The sequence below is a fragment of the Clarias gariepinus genome, chromosome 3 (genome assembly GCF_024256425.1).
Source record: "Clarias gariepinus isolate MV-2021 ecotype Netherlands chromosome 3, CGAR_prim_01v2, whole genome shotgun sequence".
NCBI lineage: Eukaryota > Metazoa > Chordata > Actinopteri > Siluriformes > Clariidae > Clarias > Clarias gariepinus.
In genome coordinates this window covers 24667618-24686289 of record NC_071102.1, presented here as the reverse complement: position 1 = coordinate 24686289, position 18672 = coordinate 24667618, and the positions used below count along the sequence as shown (strand labels likewise).

General features: G+C 39.3%; 1 protein-coding gene across 6 annotated transcripts in view; it reads right to left on the bottom strand.

Moving 5' to 3' along the window:
• The window catches only part of trioa (trio Rho guanine nucleotide exchange factor a), a 138107-nt gene that overhangs the window by 8481 nt on the left and 110954 nt on the right, over positions 1-18672 (bottom strand). For 3 of the 6 annotated variants that reach the window (XM_053492917.1, XM_053492923.1, XM_053492922.1), the window contains 27 exons: positions 16367-16561; positions 15896-16011; positions 15044-15110; positions 14801-14910; positions 14644-14713; positions 14447-14536; positions 14249-14341; positions 14019-14130; positions 12814-13004; positions 12618-12719; positions 10289-10318; positions 9997-10148; positions 9767-9866; positions 9417-9660; positions 8680-8978; positions 8412-8582; positions 3255-3350; positions 3009-3157; positions 2845-2911; positions 2155-2258; positions 1900-1969; positions 1720-1809; positions 1498-1590; positions 1337-1387; positions 1157-1234; positions 851-1042; positions 322-502 (listed from right to left, as the gene is read on the bottom strand). In XM_053492917.1, coding sequence (XP_053348892.1) covers positions 322-502; positions 851-1042; positions 1157-1234; positions 1337-1387; positions 1498-1590; positions 1720-1809; positions 1900-1969; positions 2155-2258; positions 2845-2911; positions 3009-3157; positions 3255-3350; positions 8412-8582; positions 8680-8978; positions 9417-9660; positions 9767-9866; positions 9997-10148; positions 10289-10318; positions 12618-12719; positions 12814-13004; positions 14019-14130; positions 14249-14341; positions 14447-14536; positions 14644-14713; positions 14801-14910; positions 15044-15110; positions 15896-16011; positions 16367-16561 — 3313 coding nt within the window. The remainder of the gene's footprint in view (positions 1-321; positions 503-850; positions 1043-1156; positions 1235-1336; positions 1388-1497; positions 1591-1719; positions 1810-1899; positions 1970-2154; positions 2259-2844; positions 2912-3008; positions 3158-3254; positions 3351-8411; positions 8583-8679; positions 8979-9416; positions 9661-9766; positions 9867-9996; positions 10149-10288; positions 10319-12617; positions 12720-12813; positions 13005-14018; positions 14131-14248; positions 14342-14446; positions 14537-14643; positions 14714-14800; positions 14911-15043; positions 15111-15895; positions 16012-16366; positions 16562-18672) is intronic. The other 3 variants (XM_053492919.1, XM_053492920.1, XM_053492921.1) reach the window with 3 other exon arrangements.

The window sequence follows — 18672 nt, the reverse complement described above, 5'->3', positions numbered from 1 at the left end:
TTAGGAAAAATATTGTCAGCAATGCACCAAAAAAAATTAACAAAACTGTTCATCTTACCAATACATGCACCTGTAAGAAAAAAAGAAGAAAAAAAAACATAAGAAATTGATTATTTTGCAGCCGTCTCTTTTTTTTCCCCCTCAGAGCTGTATATCTGATTTAATAATATGTATTGTCTTTGCACTATATCTTCTGTATCAGCCTTCTTCAGTTTCAAACACTAATAGTAAAATAATATTAAAATCTGTCACACGGATCGATTCTAGTCCGACACTTCAGTTCACATTAAAGCCAATTAACGGTGCTGTGGTTATACGTACCGGTGAGGAAGCTGCGCTGCGTCTCCAGGATCTGGTTGATCTGCAGGGTCCAGACCTGCCGGACTCCAGGGTGGGAGGAGTGCAGTAGAAAGGCCTCGATGCTGCCATTTGGCATTCTGGAGGTCAGGGTAAACTTACACGGGTCGCCGTCTACACTGTCCTCCAGACCCAAACAGCTCACCTGCGCACAAACATAGGGCCAATAATCATCATTATGAATATAAACACGACAAAAATAGAACTGCACACTCTGGACAAAAACATAACGCGCAATATAAATTACATTTTATCTATACACTACTGTGCAAATACAAACAATAAATAATTACACAGACAGCTACATTTTGTATTGTAAAGCTACTAGAATATCAGCTACTAAATATCCTTTTGTAATATTATTATAAACATTACACTGCAAATAAAATGATCATGTGATCAACCACATGTCCTGAGAAGTGTTCTTCTTTTAGTTAAGGTCATGTGACCAAAAAGAACCCAGTGGAGGCCTGGATGGACAGTAAGGACGCACCTTGATGCTGTTCTTATAAAGGAAACCAGGCATGGAGAAACCCCTCTTCTTATCCAGGGGTTCGCTGAAAATAACAACCTGCTCAAAAAGGAAGACTCTTCGCTCCTTCATCCTGCCCAGCAGGCCACCATCAGAGTCCGACACCATAAAGGTGTCCTGCAAGAGGAGTCGACCCTGAGCCACGATCTTCCCCTGAAGGACAGAATAAGAACAAAGTTAAGTTCACCCTTTAATGGACAAAGATAAAACAGGCTACTAGTTCACATAGTTCGATCTTTTATTTTGACCAAGAACTGACTGTCTTACCTCAAATCCCTGCAGACGTCCCACATTCATCATGTCATTGCATCGCTTCGGGACAATGCACATGACCTCAACCGCTTTCTGTAAGGGAAGAACGAACATCATGGAGTAATCTAGCGAGAACCAAATATGAATACTGTATTTACAGTATATATCACCATTCACGAGGAACAACTTGCCCACCTCCAAATCCAGTGAGTCTAGCCCAGCTTTTTTGGAGAATTTAAGGAAATCCTAGAAACAAAAGAAAAAGAAAAGATTACTTGAGCAGGAAAGCTCTTTAGGCAGATTTGTGAATTATATTAAAGCTTCACAGTCTGGAAAATCAACTCTTCTTCAGAGACCTTGAGCAGCAGCTGGTACTTCATGATTCTCTGCACTGGTTTGATGAGTAAGTCAGTGATCTGCAGCCTGTGACCCAAACGTTGCTTCAGGTCCTGCCATTGAAGGACAAAATGCAAAACCACAGTTTAAATTCTTACAGTCAAAAATAGATCATTCCTGTTTCCCCTGTAGGTAATTTTTTTTTTATAATATCGTTGCGTGACAGTTTTAGAAGTATGTACCTCAAAGTAAGTGTCAATGTACTCTGAGACGATGTGCTCAGATTTGGGTTTGTTCTGGCAGTAAACGATGTACATGTGCAGCCTCCGCTCCTGCAATGAGAGCACCAATCATAAAGATGTACTGCAGACTTGGGAGAACCAACGTCACTAAACATGTACTACATGAAGAAATCGACTCACATGTTTTACAAACAGGGTGCCCAGATGGTCAGGATCCTCAAGGCACTTTTCCAACTCTCCCAAAAAGAAACTGAAAAAGAACAGGAATTAAAAAAAAACAGTAGAGAGCTTTCCAACTGTCAGGTTAAAGGAAAAGTTTTTTTTTCTAAAGAAATAGAAAATCATATAAATGATAGCGCTATATATATATATATATATATATACACACACATACATACATATACATGCAATATATACAGTAGAATGATTACTTACTCCCGGTGCCAGTCGTAAATCTGGTGAATGTTGCCAAACACAATCTTGTCTTTTCCTTTCATGTCATCTGGAACGCCTTCCTCTCTCATCCTAGCCATATAACCCTGTTAAAGTGATAAAACAACATTACGCGAATGGAGCTTGGCATTAAATTACATCATTCTTAAGACAATGCTATACAAGAAAATTATTGAAAAGAAGGCTCAGATTTTCTGGGGATCTAGTTCTTCCTTACTACATTGCAACCAGACAATGATGCCAAGTACATCCTTAAATCTACATCAGAGCGGCAGAAAAATAAAAGAATCAAGGTTGTGAAATGGCCTGGTCAAAGTCCAGACATCAACCCAATTTAAATTTGTGACGGGACCTTAAGAGAGCTGTGCATAAGCAAATGCCCAAAACCTTAATGATCTGAAACAATTCTGTTTCTGGGGGCATTGCTCACATGTTTTTATTTTCTTTGGCTTCTTTTTTGTTGAATAAATATGGTACATGGTGGCACGGTGAAAATGGTTGTTCTTGCTTGTCTTACTGTATGTTGTATTTGCCTAAAACTGAGACCTGCCACAATCAGATGATTTTTAAGATGTTTTGACACATAGAATTAAACAAAGGGGGTACTAACTTTTTAACATGACGGTACAAAAATAGATTTCATCAGGATTGAACTGCTTTTCATCTGCTTACCTCCACAACCAAACCAAGATCCCTCACGTAGTCCCTCTCCGTCTCGACCAACTCCAGCAGCACATAGCTACAATTAGGCAGACGGGACAGTGAGCTTTATAAGAGACACAGAAAAAAATCCTGACGCGGCGAAAACTGAGTGCTAGCGTAGTGTAAAGACTTACTGGCGTCTCTTCAGGAAGCCTGTCTTGCGCTCCTCCATCTCATCAATAGGAGACGAGGAAGAGAGGAGAGAGTTGTCTGAGGGATTAAAGGAAGGACTGCTGCTGTCGCCCTGCTCGACCGACAGGGAGCTGGGCCTGTCCTCGAGAGCCTGAGCAGAGACAGCACCGTTACGTACAGTCACCCAGAACACATCAACATTACCTTAAGAAATGTATTTAAAAAAAAAAACACAAAAAACCCCTCACCATCTTGCTTTTGACCAGCTCTTCAATGGCACTGACTAACTCTGCAGCACTGGGTGTTTCTGAGCTGGAGGGCCGGACTGAAAGACGCGATGATGTCTGTAGAGAAGGAGTGGAGGGGGAAAAATAAATAAGGCATCATCAAACAACCTGGTGCAAAAGAAATGCTGATTTTTTTATTATACACCTTAAAGCAGTATGATCTTACACCAAATTATATAATAAAGTAACTATACATACTGTATAGAAAGACAAAGAAACCTGATCTTAAAACATTCCTGTCTTCCAGGTGACCAATTACGCAACATCAAATTATAGTTAAACAAATCTGAAAATGCAAAATCTATCAAATTTTCACTCGTGACATTTCTGAAGCTGTCCCAGATTCTCTTCGAATATAAACATGCTGTTTTTCTGGATCAACAGTCTCCTGGGCTGTACAGCCTACTGTATTCAGCACAATAGTTTAATAAAATACACACTAATACTGTACGTACTGTAACAATCAGGGATCTCCTTAATACTGCGCCCGACTGTGGTATGAATAGAAGCATGTTTGTTATGAGAAATATGTGCCTTTAAAGGAACATTCCATTAGACATTTGCATTATGCTCAGCAACACACCGCTGTCAAAATGTTTGGTCAGAAAAAACTAAAAAAATATTTAAATCTATCAAATATTTAAATCATTTAAATCCATAATGTTATTTAAAAAAAGAAGAAATAAAGTGCACCCTGATGCACAGTGCCCTCTGAATGAAGCTCTAGAGACAGTGATGCAATCTGAGGTCACTTCAGTTGGTCAGAACTGGATGTGGCAATAAAATTAAGTCAGCTGACGACCTGAACGTATGGAATGGACATATTCAGCAACTAGTGAAAAAATAGTTCTGGGAGCATGAAGAATCATTTTCCCGCATGAACTGGCCATTACTGTATGTTGTACATATAAGTGATGGGTCAGTTTGAACGAAGTGTGACTTATCTCTGGGAAGAATGAGTCATTTTCTAGGAAGGATTTATTCAGTCTCCCATATATTCTCCCGAATATCATTGGTTCTGTACAGGAATTAGTTAATCTGTTTAAAATCTTCGGGTATCCTGATTTGTTCGTTCAACAAGTCACATCTCCATAAGCTTAACTTTTTTTAAGAAAATGAGCCGGAAAAAATTTGTTTATCTCTAGAGTCCTCGGGTTTTTCAAGTCGTTCGTTCATTAAGTGACCCAATAGGTTAAGCTGATGGGGCGGTCATGTGATTACATAAACGAACGACTCGGAAAAACCTGGAGACTCAAAAGGTAAACAAATGCATTCTCTTTCTGACTCAGACTGCGTAGGTTAGGCTTATTGGGCTGTGATGAACGAGTTGCTCGAAATAAGACGCGTTTATTTCACTGAAAGAGACCGAGTCGGTTAAATGATCCGAACTTCCCATCACTATTGTGCACTGTAATCAGAGCTAAAGGAAGCTGGATAAAATATAAAAGTGTGTGACTTTTTAGGCCAGAAGGTTAAAAAAGAATCAAGCATTAAAATTTTTCTTTTTATCTGTTGCCATTTATCTGGAGCTTTCTAAGCAAATGTAAACGCATCTGATTTAAACCGATTCGCCAAGTGAAGCTGATTTACTTGATACAACTTCATCTTTTAAAAATTTAAAAGGTTCGCCACTACAGACATACGACTTGACAAGAGTGTGAGGTGGGACATAATATAATGCTGAAAAGCAATGTTCCTTTATGACTTTGTGTTATGAATAATTAGAAATAATTCAGCCACAACATAGAAGTAAGAGTGAAATCAAGCAAAAAACAAACAAACAAAAAAAATCTCACCCTTGCTGTGCATTCCAGACTTTCCAATTTGTGTCTGGGAGTGGCCTCTGGTCTGCTTAGCTTTTACATGCCAATTAGACACCAGAGTGGATAATGAGGGGGTAAAGCACAGAAGAAGGAGGGGGTAAGGGATAGGGAGGGGGGGTGTAATGGGAGTGGTTGTTAAAGGGGCTGGGAGCGAGAGATGCTCTCTGTGATTCTGAGTCATTAGACACCTGACCCATCCCCCCCCCCAACCCATGACCCCCCCCCCCCACACACACACACACACTCCTCTTTACTTCACACCATACAGTACGTGCCTGCTAGTAAGTACTCTGACGCTACATTCAAGTTAGGACACACTCTGAGGCACCCGGTTAGCTTAAAGAAATAATAATAATAATAATAATAATAATAATAATAACAATAACAATAACATAAAAAGAAAAAAAGACCTCCAGCGGATCAGGAGGAACCGGGTTGATGAAGCTTAATTATACATGAAAAATTTACATAGAAAAATGACAAATAGAAAAGTCAATACAAAAGTATAAAACTGATAGAAAAAAAATGGAGGGGATATTGAATCTTGGCAAGAATAGTAAAAGTTTAAAAACTACACAAGGAAATCTCGACTAGGATGGAATTACCGCAAAATACGGGGAAAAAAAAATCTGCCTCTAAAGACACCTGGGTGATAAAGACAGGGACGATTTTTTAAAAGTGGTGCGTCTGCTGCCTGTACTATCGACCAAATACACGATCAAAAAATAATAATCATTTAAAGAAATAAATAAAGCAAATTCAAAAGAAATGGGTTTTGTGTCTTGCGGCTAAGCTGAAGCATGGGAACAGAAAGCAAGATGGAGGGAGGGAGGCCATAAAGGGAAGGAGTCAAATGGAAAGGTATGGAAACTGAGATAAAACAAAGACAGGACATAAATCAACATAATGCTATGGCAAACGGTACAGCCAAGAACAAAAAAACAAAAGAGAAAAACAAATTAGTATCACAAGCTGTCTTTTGGCACGACTGACCCCCATATACACCTGGTGCATTTTAGGGAATTTAGTCCCATTTAAATTCAAGTGCTTATCTGACATTGAGAGAAGGATGATGTATAAAAGAAATCTCCCTTATAAATTGTACGTTACAAATAATACTTAAATTAATAGTGGTGAAGGGGGTCTATGTTACAAGTCTACAGTCTATATAGGCTTGTTTTACATTACAACACAGAACTCTCGGATGTAATTGGTCAGAATGTTTTAATTAACATTGAGCAGATCTGACAGCAGTTCCTGATAGAATTAATTTCAGGTTTGGTTTAATTTGGGATGAATTGTAATTTATATACGTTTGTATTTGAGGTGGCAAAATGTTGCTGTTCCTCTATAATCCCAAAGGTGGTGCTCTCTAAACTATTTACACAACACAGCAACATCATCTGTTTGGTTGGAGCAAATTATTATTTTCTAAGTTTGTTTGTAATTGTAACAAAATGTGAACAAACTAAAACAACGTATTTTAAATTGGGATATTTATAAAATCATGATACTAACAGAATTGCAATACAAATTGAAAGTGTGGTCCATAGCGATTTCAATTCCTAAAATTAACAATTTCAGTCTAATACGGTGATACCTCATCATACCATCATGAATGAACTGAGCTAGGCCTCCGAGTGGCGCAGTGGTAAAGTGCTCGCCCTATCATCCGGGGATCGCTAGTTCGAACCCCGGGTGATGCTGTTTTCCTCTCACAGACGGAGGCTGATTGGCCGAGCTCTCTCAGGGGGGAGGGATGAGAGGTACTTGCGCTCCCACATTAATCACGGCTCTACAGCCAATCAGGGGCGTCTGTGAGATCGCGCATGCGGAAGGAGCAGCTAGCGCTTTCCTCCGAGTGTGTTACTCCGCCCCAACGGTGCGTGAGCAAGCAGTTCGAAAAGATGCGGTCGGCCGACGTCACGCGGTTCGGAGGAAACACGGAATAGTCTTCGCCCTCCCGACTGAGTGGTAGTAGTAGCCTTAATGTGGGAGCCCCCTAGTGACGGGGAGGAATTGGCCATGACTAAATTAGGGAGAAAATTAGAAAACCCCAAAAAATAATAATAATAATAAAAAAAAATTAATGAACTGAGCTGAACTGAACGACGTATGCTTGGGACCCGTATTCGTTTTGCGTCAGTGATAAACCGAGCAAAAACAATTTACTTTTTGTCTTGTGGGTTTTTTGCACTTTGTGGAAGATTTAGTAAAGACATAGCAGCATAAGTACCAAGAATGTTATCAAGAAAAAAACTGTTTGCTTTTTAAAGCAGCCGGTGCCGAGAGGAATCGTGAATAAAGATAAAGTGAGGTTTAACATCTATTTATTTTATAGTTTACTTCATTACCATGTATTTTCTTAAAGTTTTGATTGTTTTTGCATGAAAGAAATATGATTATAGTGTTGGAAATTGTTCATATCTGTGATATTTTTGGGTGGTTGGAATGGATTATCTTCATTACATTTACTTCCTATAGAAAAAAATGTTTCGCAATATTAAATTCAAATAGAGGTACAATCGTACTTTACTGTTCAATACTAACAATTGATTTAAAAGAACTTATTATTATTACTGTTGTTGTTATCATCATCATCAAGTTTTATGACTAACGAAATATGTCTATTCAATATTTTAGAAAGATTTACAAGGGGTCTCGGGTGCAACGTTCAATAAATCCATTCCATCTCCAGGACAGAGGACTCGGCACCCTCCAGTTTCGCTGTAACATCTATTCCAACTTCTGTCTACAAGAAGTTTACTAGGGCTTAAATAATGCCAGGATTCCTTTTTTCTATAAACATAGTGTATAACATTTCATTAATTTATATATCAAAATTGTAACTGCTGTCAAATTGCTGTGGTATAAAAGAAATAAACCACTTCAATATATGGTGCGATGGGAAAATAATCAACTTTGAGGTGGTAGAGTAATTGGACATTATACAAGGCCTTATCGCTTCACCCCATTAATGATTACTTTCCTGAACACCATAACCTGTTGTGTATTTGTGATTTTTGTTTTACCTTGACATTTGACAAAATCAACATATTTTATGGCATTAAAAATAAAACAATAAGAATTTTATTTAATCGTAAACAATCTGACCAATATACAGTCCAAGATTATAAAAAGAATTCTGTAAAGCAGACAGTGTCGTATTAGACATTCTCTCTACTGTATAAAGTTAGTAAAGAACTTCCTGGTAACCTAGACCAGGTGATTACAGATCATTCCCACACACACGACCATCAGGCCACATCTGTTCTATCTAATCCAGGGGGTTCACCTTGTCATCCTGAGGGTCAGGTTGAAGGAGGCTGTGCTGCTGGATGGCCATTGGTGGAGGCAGGGGCACCGAGTCAGCGCCCTCCTCTCCCTCTTCCTCACCACAGCTCTGCATACCCGAGGAGGAGGATTTGGAGAGAGTGCCACTGCTCAGGCCTTCGTTCCTCACCCTCTGTAAGGACAACCATGGCACAAGGTTACTAACGAACGCTAACTGCGCGGAGAAATATGTCCAATCTCATTGGCAGAGAGAGAGAGCCCACCCTGACCTCTTCCACGGTCTCGTCCTGCGGTGTGGCGGCGCTGTCGTCCGAGTCTTTCTGCGAGCCCACTTCGGCGCTCTTCCGCACGTCGGCGCGGCTCTTCTTGTGCTTGTGCGCCAGCTTCTTGACGTGGCCGTCCGCCTTGCCGCTGCTCAGTCTCCTCACGGGGCTGGTCAGCCACTTGCGCAAGGTGTTGCCGGGTCTCTTGGGTCCTGGGGAACTATGAGAACCCATCATGTGCCCAGGCTGGAGGGTGGCGGACGAGCCAGGGAGGATGGCATCATTGCTACACACGGATAGTGTGTCTGGGGAGAGGGAGGCGGAAAAAAAAGTGAGTTCATGTATTGTAACGCGATGCAACAGTGTAGTCAATGTACAGTAAAAAAAAAATGTCTCACCGGACGAGAGAGAAAGAAAAAAAAAAAAAAGAGAAGAGTGGCATCCTGGGAAAAACCTGGCCGATGCCGATCTGGCTAAATTCTACCAATCAATCAACCTTAAATGTTTTTCACCCAAATGTCTACAGCTCTACAATCGAAGTGTTTTTTTTTACCCATTTTTACATCTTGTTTAAAGCTAAATCAAATCTAGAATAATTAAATACAGCTATAAGAAACAGAACCACTCTGAACATGTAAAGCAATCAATAATTATAATTATTATTATTATCATAATATATGTATTTCACACATTAAAAGCACAACTGTGCCATATTTTTTTTTCTCCTCCCCAGCTCTCCTCACCTTTATGGTTGAAGATTCCCTCCATCTCCATGCTGCTGCGCGAGTGAGCAATGCAGAGTGTGGCGCAGGGTACGATGCCCTCGAGGGCAGGGGAGCGATCGGTGGTACGCACCAAACACCAGTCGGGCTTGTCATGGAGCCGCTCGAGCACCTCGACCGTCTGCCCCCTGCACACGCTCAGCTCGTTATTGTTCCCTGCCATGAAGTCGTGGATAACCACGGTGAGCTCGCACCCTCCGGAGAGCTAAGAGGCCAAGAAAACAAAAAACAAGGAAGAGTTCAGAACAGTGTTGAAATTACACTGCAGGTAATTACAGAAGGTGGGCGGCGAAAAGAGTGAGGCGTAAGACCTTGTCGCTGTCCAGTGTATTCTGAGAAGTACGAGAGGCCAGGGAGATGGTGTCCGGCTGACTGCTGCCTTCACCCTGACTGTCTAGATCTTCTCCATCTCTGCACGGAGCAAAACAGAGCACATAAGCATCCTGCAGCAGCAAATTCTCAGTAAAGTTTTACAAACTTAAAAAAAAAAAAACATTTTAAAAAGTAATAATTAATAGAGCGTAAGAAAGGTTTTACTGGCCTCAGGTTGTACCTGCGCGCCTTGTGCTTGGCCGTGGACGCCTTCGGGATGTGGATAGGCTCTTTCAGCGCCCCCTTCAGGTGAACTGTGCGCTCCTGGATCACCTCGCGGATGTGTTTTATCCAGTCCTGTTTGTTTTCAATACTGGAAGCCTGTACGTACGTGAGAGAGAAGGAGGAGGAGGAGGAGAAAAAGAAGAAGGAGGACACAGTTGAGGCGGGGCCACTCACGCGACTCATCCAAGTGTCAATTGTGATCTAAGGGTTAACTGTCAGTGCTGGGCTATACTCACCATGGCTCCATGTTTGCATCCCTGACTTAGCTTAATTTGAAATATAGAAGAAGATTTCACTAATTTTGAAAATTATACAATACAAAACTGACAAAACTGACTTTCAGGACAGACGAACAACACTGATGTGGGTTTTTATTTTTTTTTCTTCTTCAATATTGATCATGCATTACAAAACATTTCTGCAGAGTGCTTAAACTTTAACGTCACAGAAGAATGTTAAAGTAACTGAGACGGTTAACACAGAGTCAGAGACAGTGAAATATGTTGAGATGCGTTTTGATGTTCATGATCGTTTTTTTTTTAAAGGTGAAAGGTTAATAAACAGCATGGACTAGCTTTCTGGCTGCGTTCCGCTTGCAAACATCAGTAGCTACGTTTACATGGACACTGTTTTCTTTCTTTTCTGATTGAAATCCTGCTGATCTAAGATTCCAACATACAGTTGAAATGTTCAACAACTGTTTACATGGATGCTGATCTGATAAGATGCGTTTTTACACATCCTCAAAGCATTTAACCAGAATAAAGCTCTTTTTTTTTTTTTTTACATGTCAAAGGCTGTGAAGTGTTTAATTAGGCACGAATAACATTCTTTTTTTTCTTCTGGCAATCAGTACTCATTTTATTATTATTATTATTATTATTATTATGTTATACATATAATACAGAAAATGTGTGTGGACAAAGAAGCTACTTCTGAAGTTTATGCAACTTGAAACTGACCGATCTTGCTTCCCTAACAATTTAAAGTTACAAACTTCAGCCGTTTTAAAAAGACGCCCCATTTTTCAGTATTTCGCTTTAAAATAATAAATAAAATTATAATAATAAATAATTCAAATTGTAATAATGCAAATTGTTCATATTTCTTTATAAGTATTGATATTTAAATAAGTGTAAGCTTTCAAAAAAGCCTGTAAAAATTGTGACATTTATTTTTTTTTTTTTTGGTAAAAGCTTAAAAAGCAAAAAAAAAAAAAAAAAATCTGTAGTGTCTACAGTGTTAAATTCATGTTTCAATATCTTTTTAGAACAATTAACTATTTCAGATTGATGTCTTTTTATGTGAAATCTAAACTGGCCAAGTTTCATCTGAATGACAGTTAAGATCATTGAAAGATTTGAATTAAAAAAAGTTCCGGATACGACATGAAAGGGCAAGAAACTGTATTTAGCAAATGTGTTAAATTTTATCTGTCTGTGTATATAAAAAAATTAAGCATGGATAATGAGATAAGAAGGATTATGTATTATGAAAAATGTTGATCTATGTAATATTTGTAATACATAAAATTTACTTTTGAGGTAACATATATAAATCATTAGTTCTTCTCAAAATTCAACAGGTAGCGCTGGATATTTTTTAATACGTGCTTATGATTGTGCGATTGAAATCTACTTAATAAACACAATCTCACACCTTTATTCTGTGCAATTCACGGTAACAGTAAATTAAAATTTTGTTAATTCTAAAATTCAACAGATGGCGCTATAGAATTTTAAAAAACGCGCTTACAGTACGAGTGTTCGATTAAATTCCACATTTACTCTTATTCTCATTATAAAAGAATTTTGAGATCAGTCTGGATCGGGTCAGATTGACCCCCACTGAGGTGTTTACTTACTGTAAAGCAGTTTTATTCTGATTAGGCTGTTATTCATAGTGCCCATCTAAACACAGATACTGAATGAAGTTTAATACTCCCATAATAATAAGAACAAGCTTTCGTTTCTCTAAAAATAACTATCTGACTCAAAGGAACCTGAAGTTCGAATTCCTAAAGTTAACAGAAGCCATTAATAGTAAACACAACTTAAACATCGCTTTAAAGATCCATTAAAATGACTTGCACAGACCAAATATTAAAACAAACCTTTAAACTGAACTGATTCTGCTAATGGGATTAGATTTTGCAGAAAGAAAAAAAAAGGCGGAAGAACTAAGAACAAGCACATAATAAAAAGAATATTAGAAACACTATATAAGGCAGATTGCATGCGTCCGGGGTTTAAAGAAATAAAGGTATATTTCAAGATGCTGTGGGTGTTGCGGATCTTTCGGCCAGTGTAGAAATAATATGCCACCAAGATCGGTTAATATTCAGAGATGCAAACATTTATATAACTGCCTTCACAGCTCACACATGGAGAGAGGAGTTAGAAATCACCCAGAGACAGAAGATAGACAGGTGAGAGACATGAGCTAGGACTGGACACGGAGCTAAGACAAGCACCTCGGAGCTCGACATCACAGCCATGCCAGCAAGCAGAACAGGAAGGTGGAAGAACATTAAACACACAGTGACATACACACACACACACACACCTTGAGAACAATCTTGTTGTCAGAAGTCGGCGTCCGTCCCACCCAGAGGGCGAATTTACACGGATCTCCTTCTACATGTTCGGTGACCCCCAGCTCAGACGTCTGAACGCACACGAGGCAAAAGGTACATTTATATACGGTATCTAAAAGATTAAATTATTATTTGCTCGACGTAAAGTCATAAGAGAACACGTACAAAGAGTTTGCTCTTGTAGATGTATTTGCTCCTGCCGTTGGAATCTTTCACCTCCTTGCTGAAGACGAGAGACATCTCGAAGAGGAAGAGGTGGCGCTCTCGGCCCTTCCTGATCAGGGTCTTGGGATCCCACACCTGGAAGGACTCCTGGAGGATCAGCTCTCCCTGAGACTCGATGTTCTCATCGAAACCTAACAGGACACATGACTGCTGGTTATATCATGTACAGTGTTAGGGAAGTATTGTGCTGCATCAAGCAAAGGAAACAACTAAAGGGATTTAAAATTACTTGAACTTTGTTTTGTAATTTTACTTTAAGAAATTAAGAACCCTTTCTAAAACATTATCAAAATCTAGATAGTTGATAGTGCTGAAGTGTCTACTTTTTTAGAAGAAATGTGGTCGTCTCCATTTAAAAACATGAACGGAGATGACTTAAACACTTGTTGAACTCATCTATACAATCATGCATATTTGCACACTACCCGGACATTTCTATTTAAATTTCACATTAGGGTTTTCTATATTTTCTATATTGGTACAAAAAAAAAATTTTGTACAGCTAAGTTTTTTTTATATTTTATATTTTGTTCTTATCCATTATAGCTATATTTTCTATGGCTAAAGTTTTCTATATTTTATTTTATTTCTTCCTTCATCCCATATCTATTTCCTATTTAAAGTTCGTGGGCGATCGTATAAGCATTTCACTGCATATCGCACTGTGTATGAATGTCAAATAAAATAAAAACCAATAAAATTTTAATTTTAATTTGTGTGGCCAAAAAAATAAAATAATAAAAAATCAACAGTAAAAACCAGAGCGATGTTTAATAGTGAAAGTAAGAGCCTTTCCATACATGCACAATGTGATGGGAAGTCATTGGATTGGAATTAAACGACTGTGTGTCCATAATAAAACAACTTGTTAGTGCGACACATCGAAAAAAGGGCTTCAATTTGCAAGGAAGCATAAAAATTGGATTCTGAAGCATTTGAAAAAAATTTCAGATCGAAGGGCGCATCAGGGTAAGTTAGTTGATCTGGTGTACCTTCAGGTGCTCAGGTCTAGACTCAGCAACTTTATGTGGCAAAAAATTAAGTCAGCTGACGACCTGAATGTACTAAATGACCTAGTTTTCTCATCTACGTATCTATTCTTTCTTGAAGGCATGGGTGCCCTTTTTTGCCTGGGCGAATGCTACCTTCTAGCATGCTAAGATGCATGGCATCGTTGGCCCTCTTGGGCACGCTCAGCATGACCTCCAAGCCATCTTTGATTTCTCCTTTGCCCTCCTCGCAACACGTCAGCAGTTCCTATACATACAAAACAATGGCGAATTAGAGAGCGTACAGATACATTCAGATAAATCTTTGCTTCGAGACTCAAAGCGTGTTAGTCTGAGGGTCAGTGCTGTCACAGACGTCTCCTAACCTTGAGCAGCAGCTGGTATTTGGTTATTCTCTGCACTGGTTTGATCAGATAGGATGAGATGGAGTTTGCCAGACGGTGCCTCTGCTGAATCTCCTGCGAGATGAGGTCACAAAATAATTAGTCACCTTACATTCAAAGCAAACTAGTTCTAACGATGTTATGATGGTTAATTACTACTGTATACGAGTGAGCTCTTACATCAAAGTAGGATCCGGCATGCTCGAGAATGAGTTGTGTGGAGTCTGGTTTGTTTTTGCAGTAGTTAACGTACATCTGGAATTTATCAGCCTGCGAAAGAACAAATAAGGGTTATTCGCTGACCGTTAAAATAAAATTTTATTAAAAAGTTTCATTACAAATGATTTTTTTTTTTTTTTTCGGATCAGTAAGCTTACCCAGGTCACGAAACAATGACCCACATCTTCGGGAAGCTGTTCGTACTTCTCCAGCTCTTTCAGGAAGATACTGTGGAGGAGAGAACGAGAGGAGCAAACATCAGATCCATGCAAAACCACAAAACATTTAACTGTTTTTCCGCAAACAAAAACTCACTTGTGATGGAATTCATACAGGTCCTGCATATTGCCGAAGATGATGTGCTCTTTGTTGACGATCCCTGGAGGGATTTCCTCAACACCACTGGTCATTTCCCAGAGATACGTCTGCGAAAGAATAAAAATATTTTTAAATCTCAAAAATAAAATCCAATTCAGATCTCAATTATTATCCTGTAACAGCGCAATAATAATTGATATAATAATAATAAAGATAAACATTAACACTTCTATTACTTACATCCATACACTCCCTTAAGTCTCTCACGTAGGCCTTCTCGGTCTGAATCAGCTCCGCCATGATGAAACTATACACACACACATTACAAATTTAAATAAGTAATAAAGAAACAAGCCCAAAGTATATTGCATGATATCAGCTCTAAGTGTTTATGATCCGCTCACTGTAAGAGGGGGAGAAAATAACAAAAACACATCGCTAAACCCACTGGCTCGCACATGCTCATTGAAATTCAAGAGCAGTCTTGCAGATATTGCGCGTCACAAATCAATTACGCCAATTTATGACGGTTTTATCCGTAGCTCAATAATTTGTCTTTATCACTTAACGGTGAAACACACACCGCATCAAACCGTGCTATAAATAAGAAAGGCGTATAATGTGGACACGAGCGCTGGGAGCAGTAAATAACTTTCAAAACATGACGAAAACACGTAACTTCTGATAGTTAAACTTCTCCATCACGGTTAATGGAATCGAGAAAGTGCTGATATCTACAAAAGCGTGAATAACACCAAGGCACTTTATACAGTATAAAGTGGGAAGAAAGATTGTTGCGAGTGCTTTATACAGTAAAGTTACTTTCACAAGGATGTTTTCACATGAATTTTTGCAACCAAAAAAAAATTTTTGCATCAATTTGAGACCAAGTTTTTTTTTGGTTTGTTTTTTAATCTTGCAAATACTTTTGAAAAGAAAAAAAAACAGACACTTATTAAAGAAAAAGTAACTCGAAACAAATAAAATGGAAGTTTATCTTCTAGGGCTGCGCCCTTTTTATATTCTTCTGGTGTCAGATCGAGCTGTGCAGATGGAAGACGACACATTAGGGTTAAATCTGAAGACACGTACTCCTTCCTGCGTGCAGACTTGCGCTTCTCTTCGTTCAGCTCATGAGCGGCGTCCCTCAGTTTGACCTCTGACCCCGGAGCACTGGCAGGGATAATATCCAACTGCAGGTCCTTGCTCTGAATAATAAATAAAAAAATAAATAAAGGATTATTGAAAACGATAAGAACTATAACAACAGACAAACAACCAGTAAATATTAACATAAATCTTCTTACAATCTAACAAAGCATGTTGTGATGCTACTCATAGACATGAAACACTATGCTACATATTCCATGAGGCTGTTTAAAACCAGCAGACTAACCCTTTAAAATGTTAAGCTTATAGGAATCGCAGTAAATTCTTTGTATTAATAATAAAACACACAAACTCAGATCTGCAGAGCTACAGTATTAACGGCACACACGCTCAGAGAGACAGCAGAAGGGGCTTTGTGCTGGTAAAGACACGCAGCAGATGGCAGAAACATACCGCTTTGTTAGAATCAGAAGAGATGCCCAGTGCTTTCTCCAGTGAGGTACGGTATTTATCCATGCGCAGGGAAAAGTCTCGGTAGCGCTTGTCCACAGCCGTCACCCATTTCTTGATCTCTGCAGCGTGAGCGTGACCTTTGTCGCAGAAGCCGTCGGCCAGCTGGATCAACAGCTTCACCCTCTCTTTGGTTTGCTGGAGACAGAGAGCGGGACGGAAATTATATGAACATGTCATTTAAATGCTTTAAAAATCACTCGTGCAATAATGAACTAAATCTAGTACGATGGCACCTTGGCATACGGAAAATACCACAAACCCCAAGAGACACGGCATAGCATAAAAATCTATGTCCATGTGTGTAAATTCATATTTTTTTTCTTTATTATTTAAGGTTTCATTTCATTTCTTAGATGAGTAAAAATAAATAAATGATCAAAATTCAGAACCGTCTCATTTTACTGCGTCACCTTTTACTTAAAGGGTTTCTATGACTAAGCTGGGTACGGTATTTTAAAAAACGCGTTACAGCCTTTAATCCACACGCAAAAGTATTTCCATTCGTTGAAAACGGAGGTTTCGGAAAACTCTTTTAAGGTCACATTGTGTGCCGATGATGATGTCATTGTCTGTGCGCCACTCTCCTTGATTTGACGTCACCTTTGTTCGTGAGGATATTTTTTTTGCAATGACGGTCTTACGTAAACTAGTGACTGTGTTAACGTTACTTACTTACTGGACTTTTTACCTGTGTGTAAATACTGTACATGCGCAGTTACAGTAGTTGATCAATCGGAATGGTTATTACCGTCGCGCTCACCGCCGCGTGAAAACGTCAGCGGCCAAAATAAATTAGTTGCATTTCAAAGTCATTCGTAAAATGGCCGCCAGGTGGCGCAAAGTGACATTTTCGCTCGTTGCCGTAAATACAACAGTGACCGTTATACAGCGTATCTCTGTATCTGTTTATTGTTATTTAAGTTCTGGATTATTTCAGGTACTTTAAACACATTGTTGGGTTGCTCATGTTGGCTCATATGAGATGTAGTTTACAAATGAACACCTGGTTGGGTTATTTTGACCCAACAACTGGTTTTTTCATTATTCTTTCCTTTCTCCAAATATCAGCCTGCAGAATGTTTGAAATATTACTGTTATTGTGTCACAGGTGTAGTTTTAAGAGTTGTTTAGGCAGGAATGCGTGTGTATACAGCTCAAAACCTCCATCAGTTGTTAAAGATAGCGGCTATTTAGAAAAAATGCCCAGTGATTTCTGAGCTTTAGGAAATCTCCCGGCGCTCTGCGCATAACACCGGGCCAACTCATGTCGGAAAGAATTTATAATCGGTTTCTAAACGTGGGCTATTGTTTTTTTTTTTACTTATAGTATTTGTTGATTTAATTTAAATGAGGTTTGGGCTCAGGACTTCAGAATCGTGATTCTCCTCTTTAATTTACTCCATAGTTTTAATCAGCGCTTAGCCGCATGCATTATGTTTTCCAGAGCGCACCGGCAGAAGTAGACTAATGATTATGAACGCGTCGGGAAAACAGCAAGCAGACTTTAAAAAAAACGTTTGCGTTCATTTTCTGACGCGCTCAAGTTCACCAAAAACAATACAGAACAGCGCAGCTTACAACACTTACAAAATCACAACACTTACAAAATCACAACGTTTTTTCGTTATTGTGAGTGCGCTTAAATAAAAGTTAAGTCTTATAAAGGCATGTAGTCTTATATAGTTTTATTATATAGTTTTTGCACATTAATCTGACAGCAGTTTTTTCAGCCTGTCACGGCGTGCGCCCAAATCAATATCGCTCCTCGCTCACTAGTTAGGCGGCCTCCCCTTCAGACATGCGAAGCAGCGGGACCGCAGAATTACACATGACTGGTGAGCTATCGTTACTATGGTTGCCCGGGCTTGCACCCCGCGCTATAAAATACTCGGGGTTTGTTGGGCTACAGTGGATTTTACTACGCGCTGTGTATGCAGCGCGCGTGCAACAACGCGGAAGTGCGGCATGCAAGCAGGGCAAATGGAACGCGCCCGGGGACTTCAAAGGAGCGAGAGGTGGGAGGGGGCCATCCGCGGAGAGCAGAGTCAGCGCGAGCAGACGGATGGCCATTGCACTCACACCGCGTAGTAAAATCCACTGTAACCCAACAAACCCCAATCATCACCAGCCGTGCCTTATTCCGTCATGTCATGTGGGCATTATAAGCTTTGTATTGAAAACTTCTAACTAAAAAGTGGCAGCTGGCACGCCTAAAAATAGACGCAGGTTATTTTTTTAATAGTCTA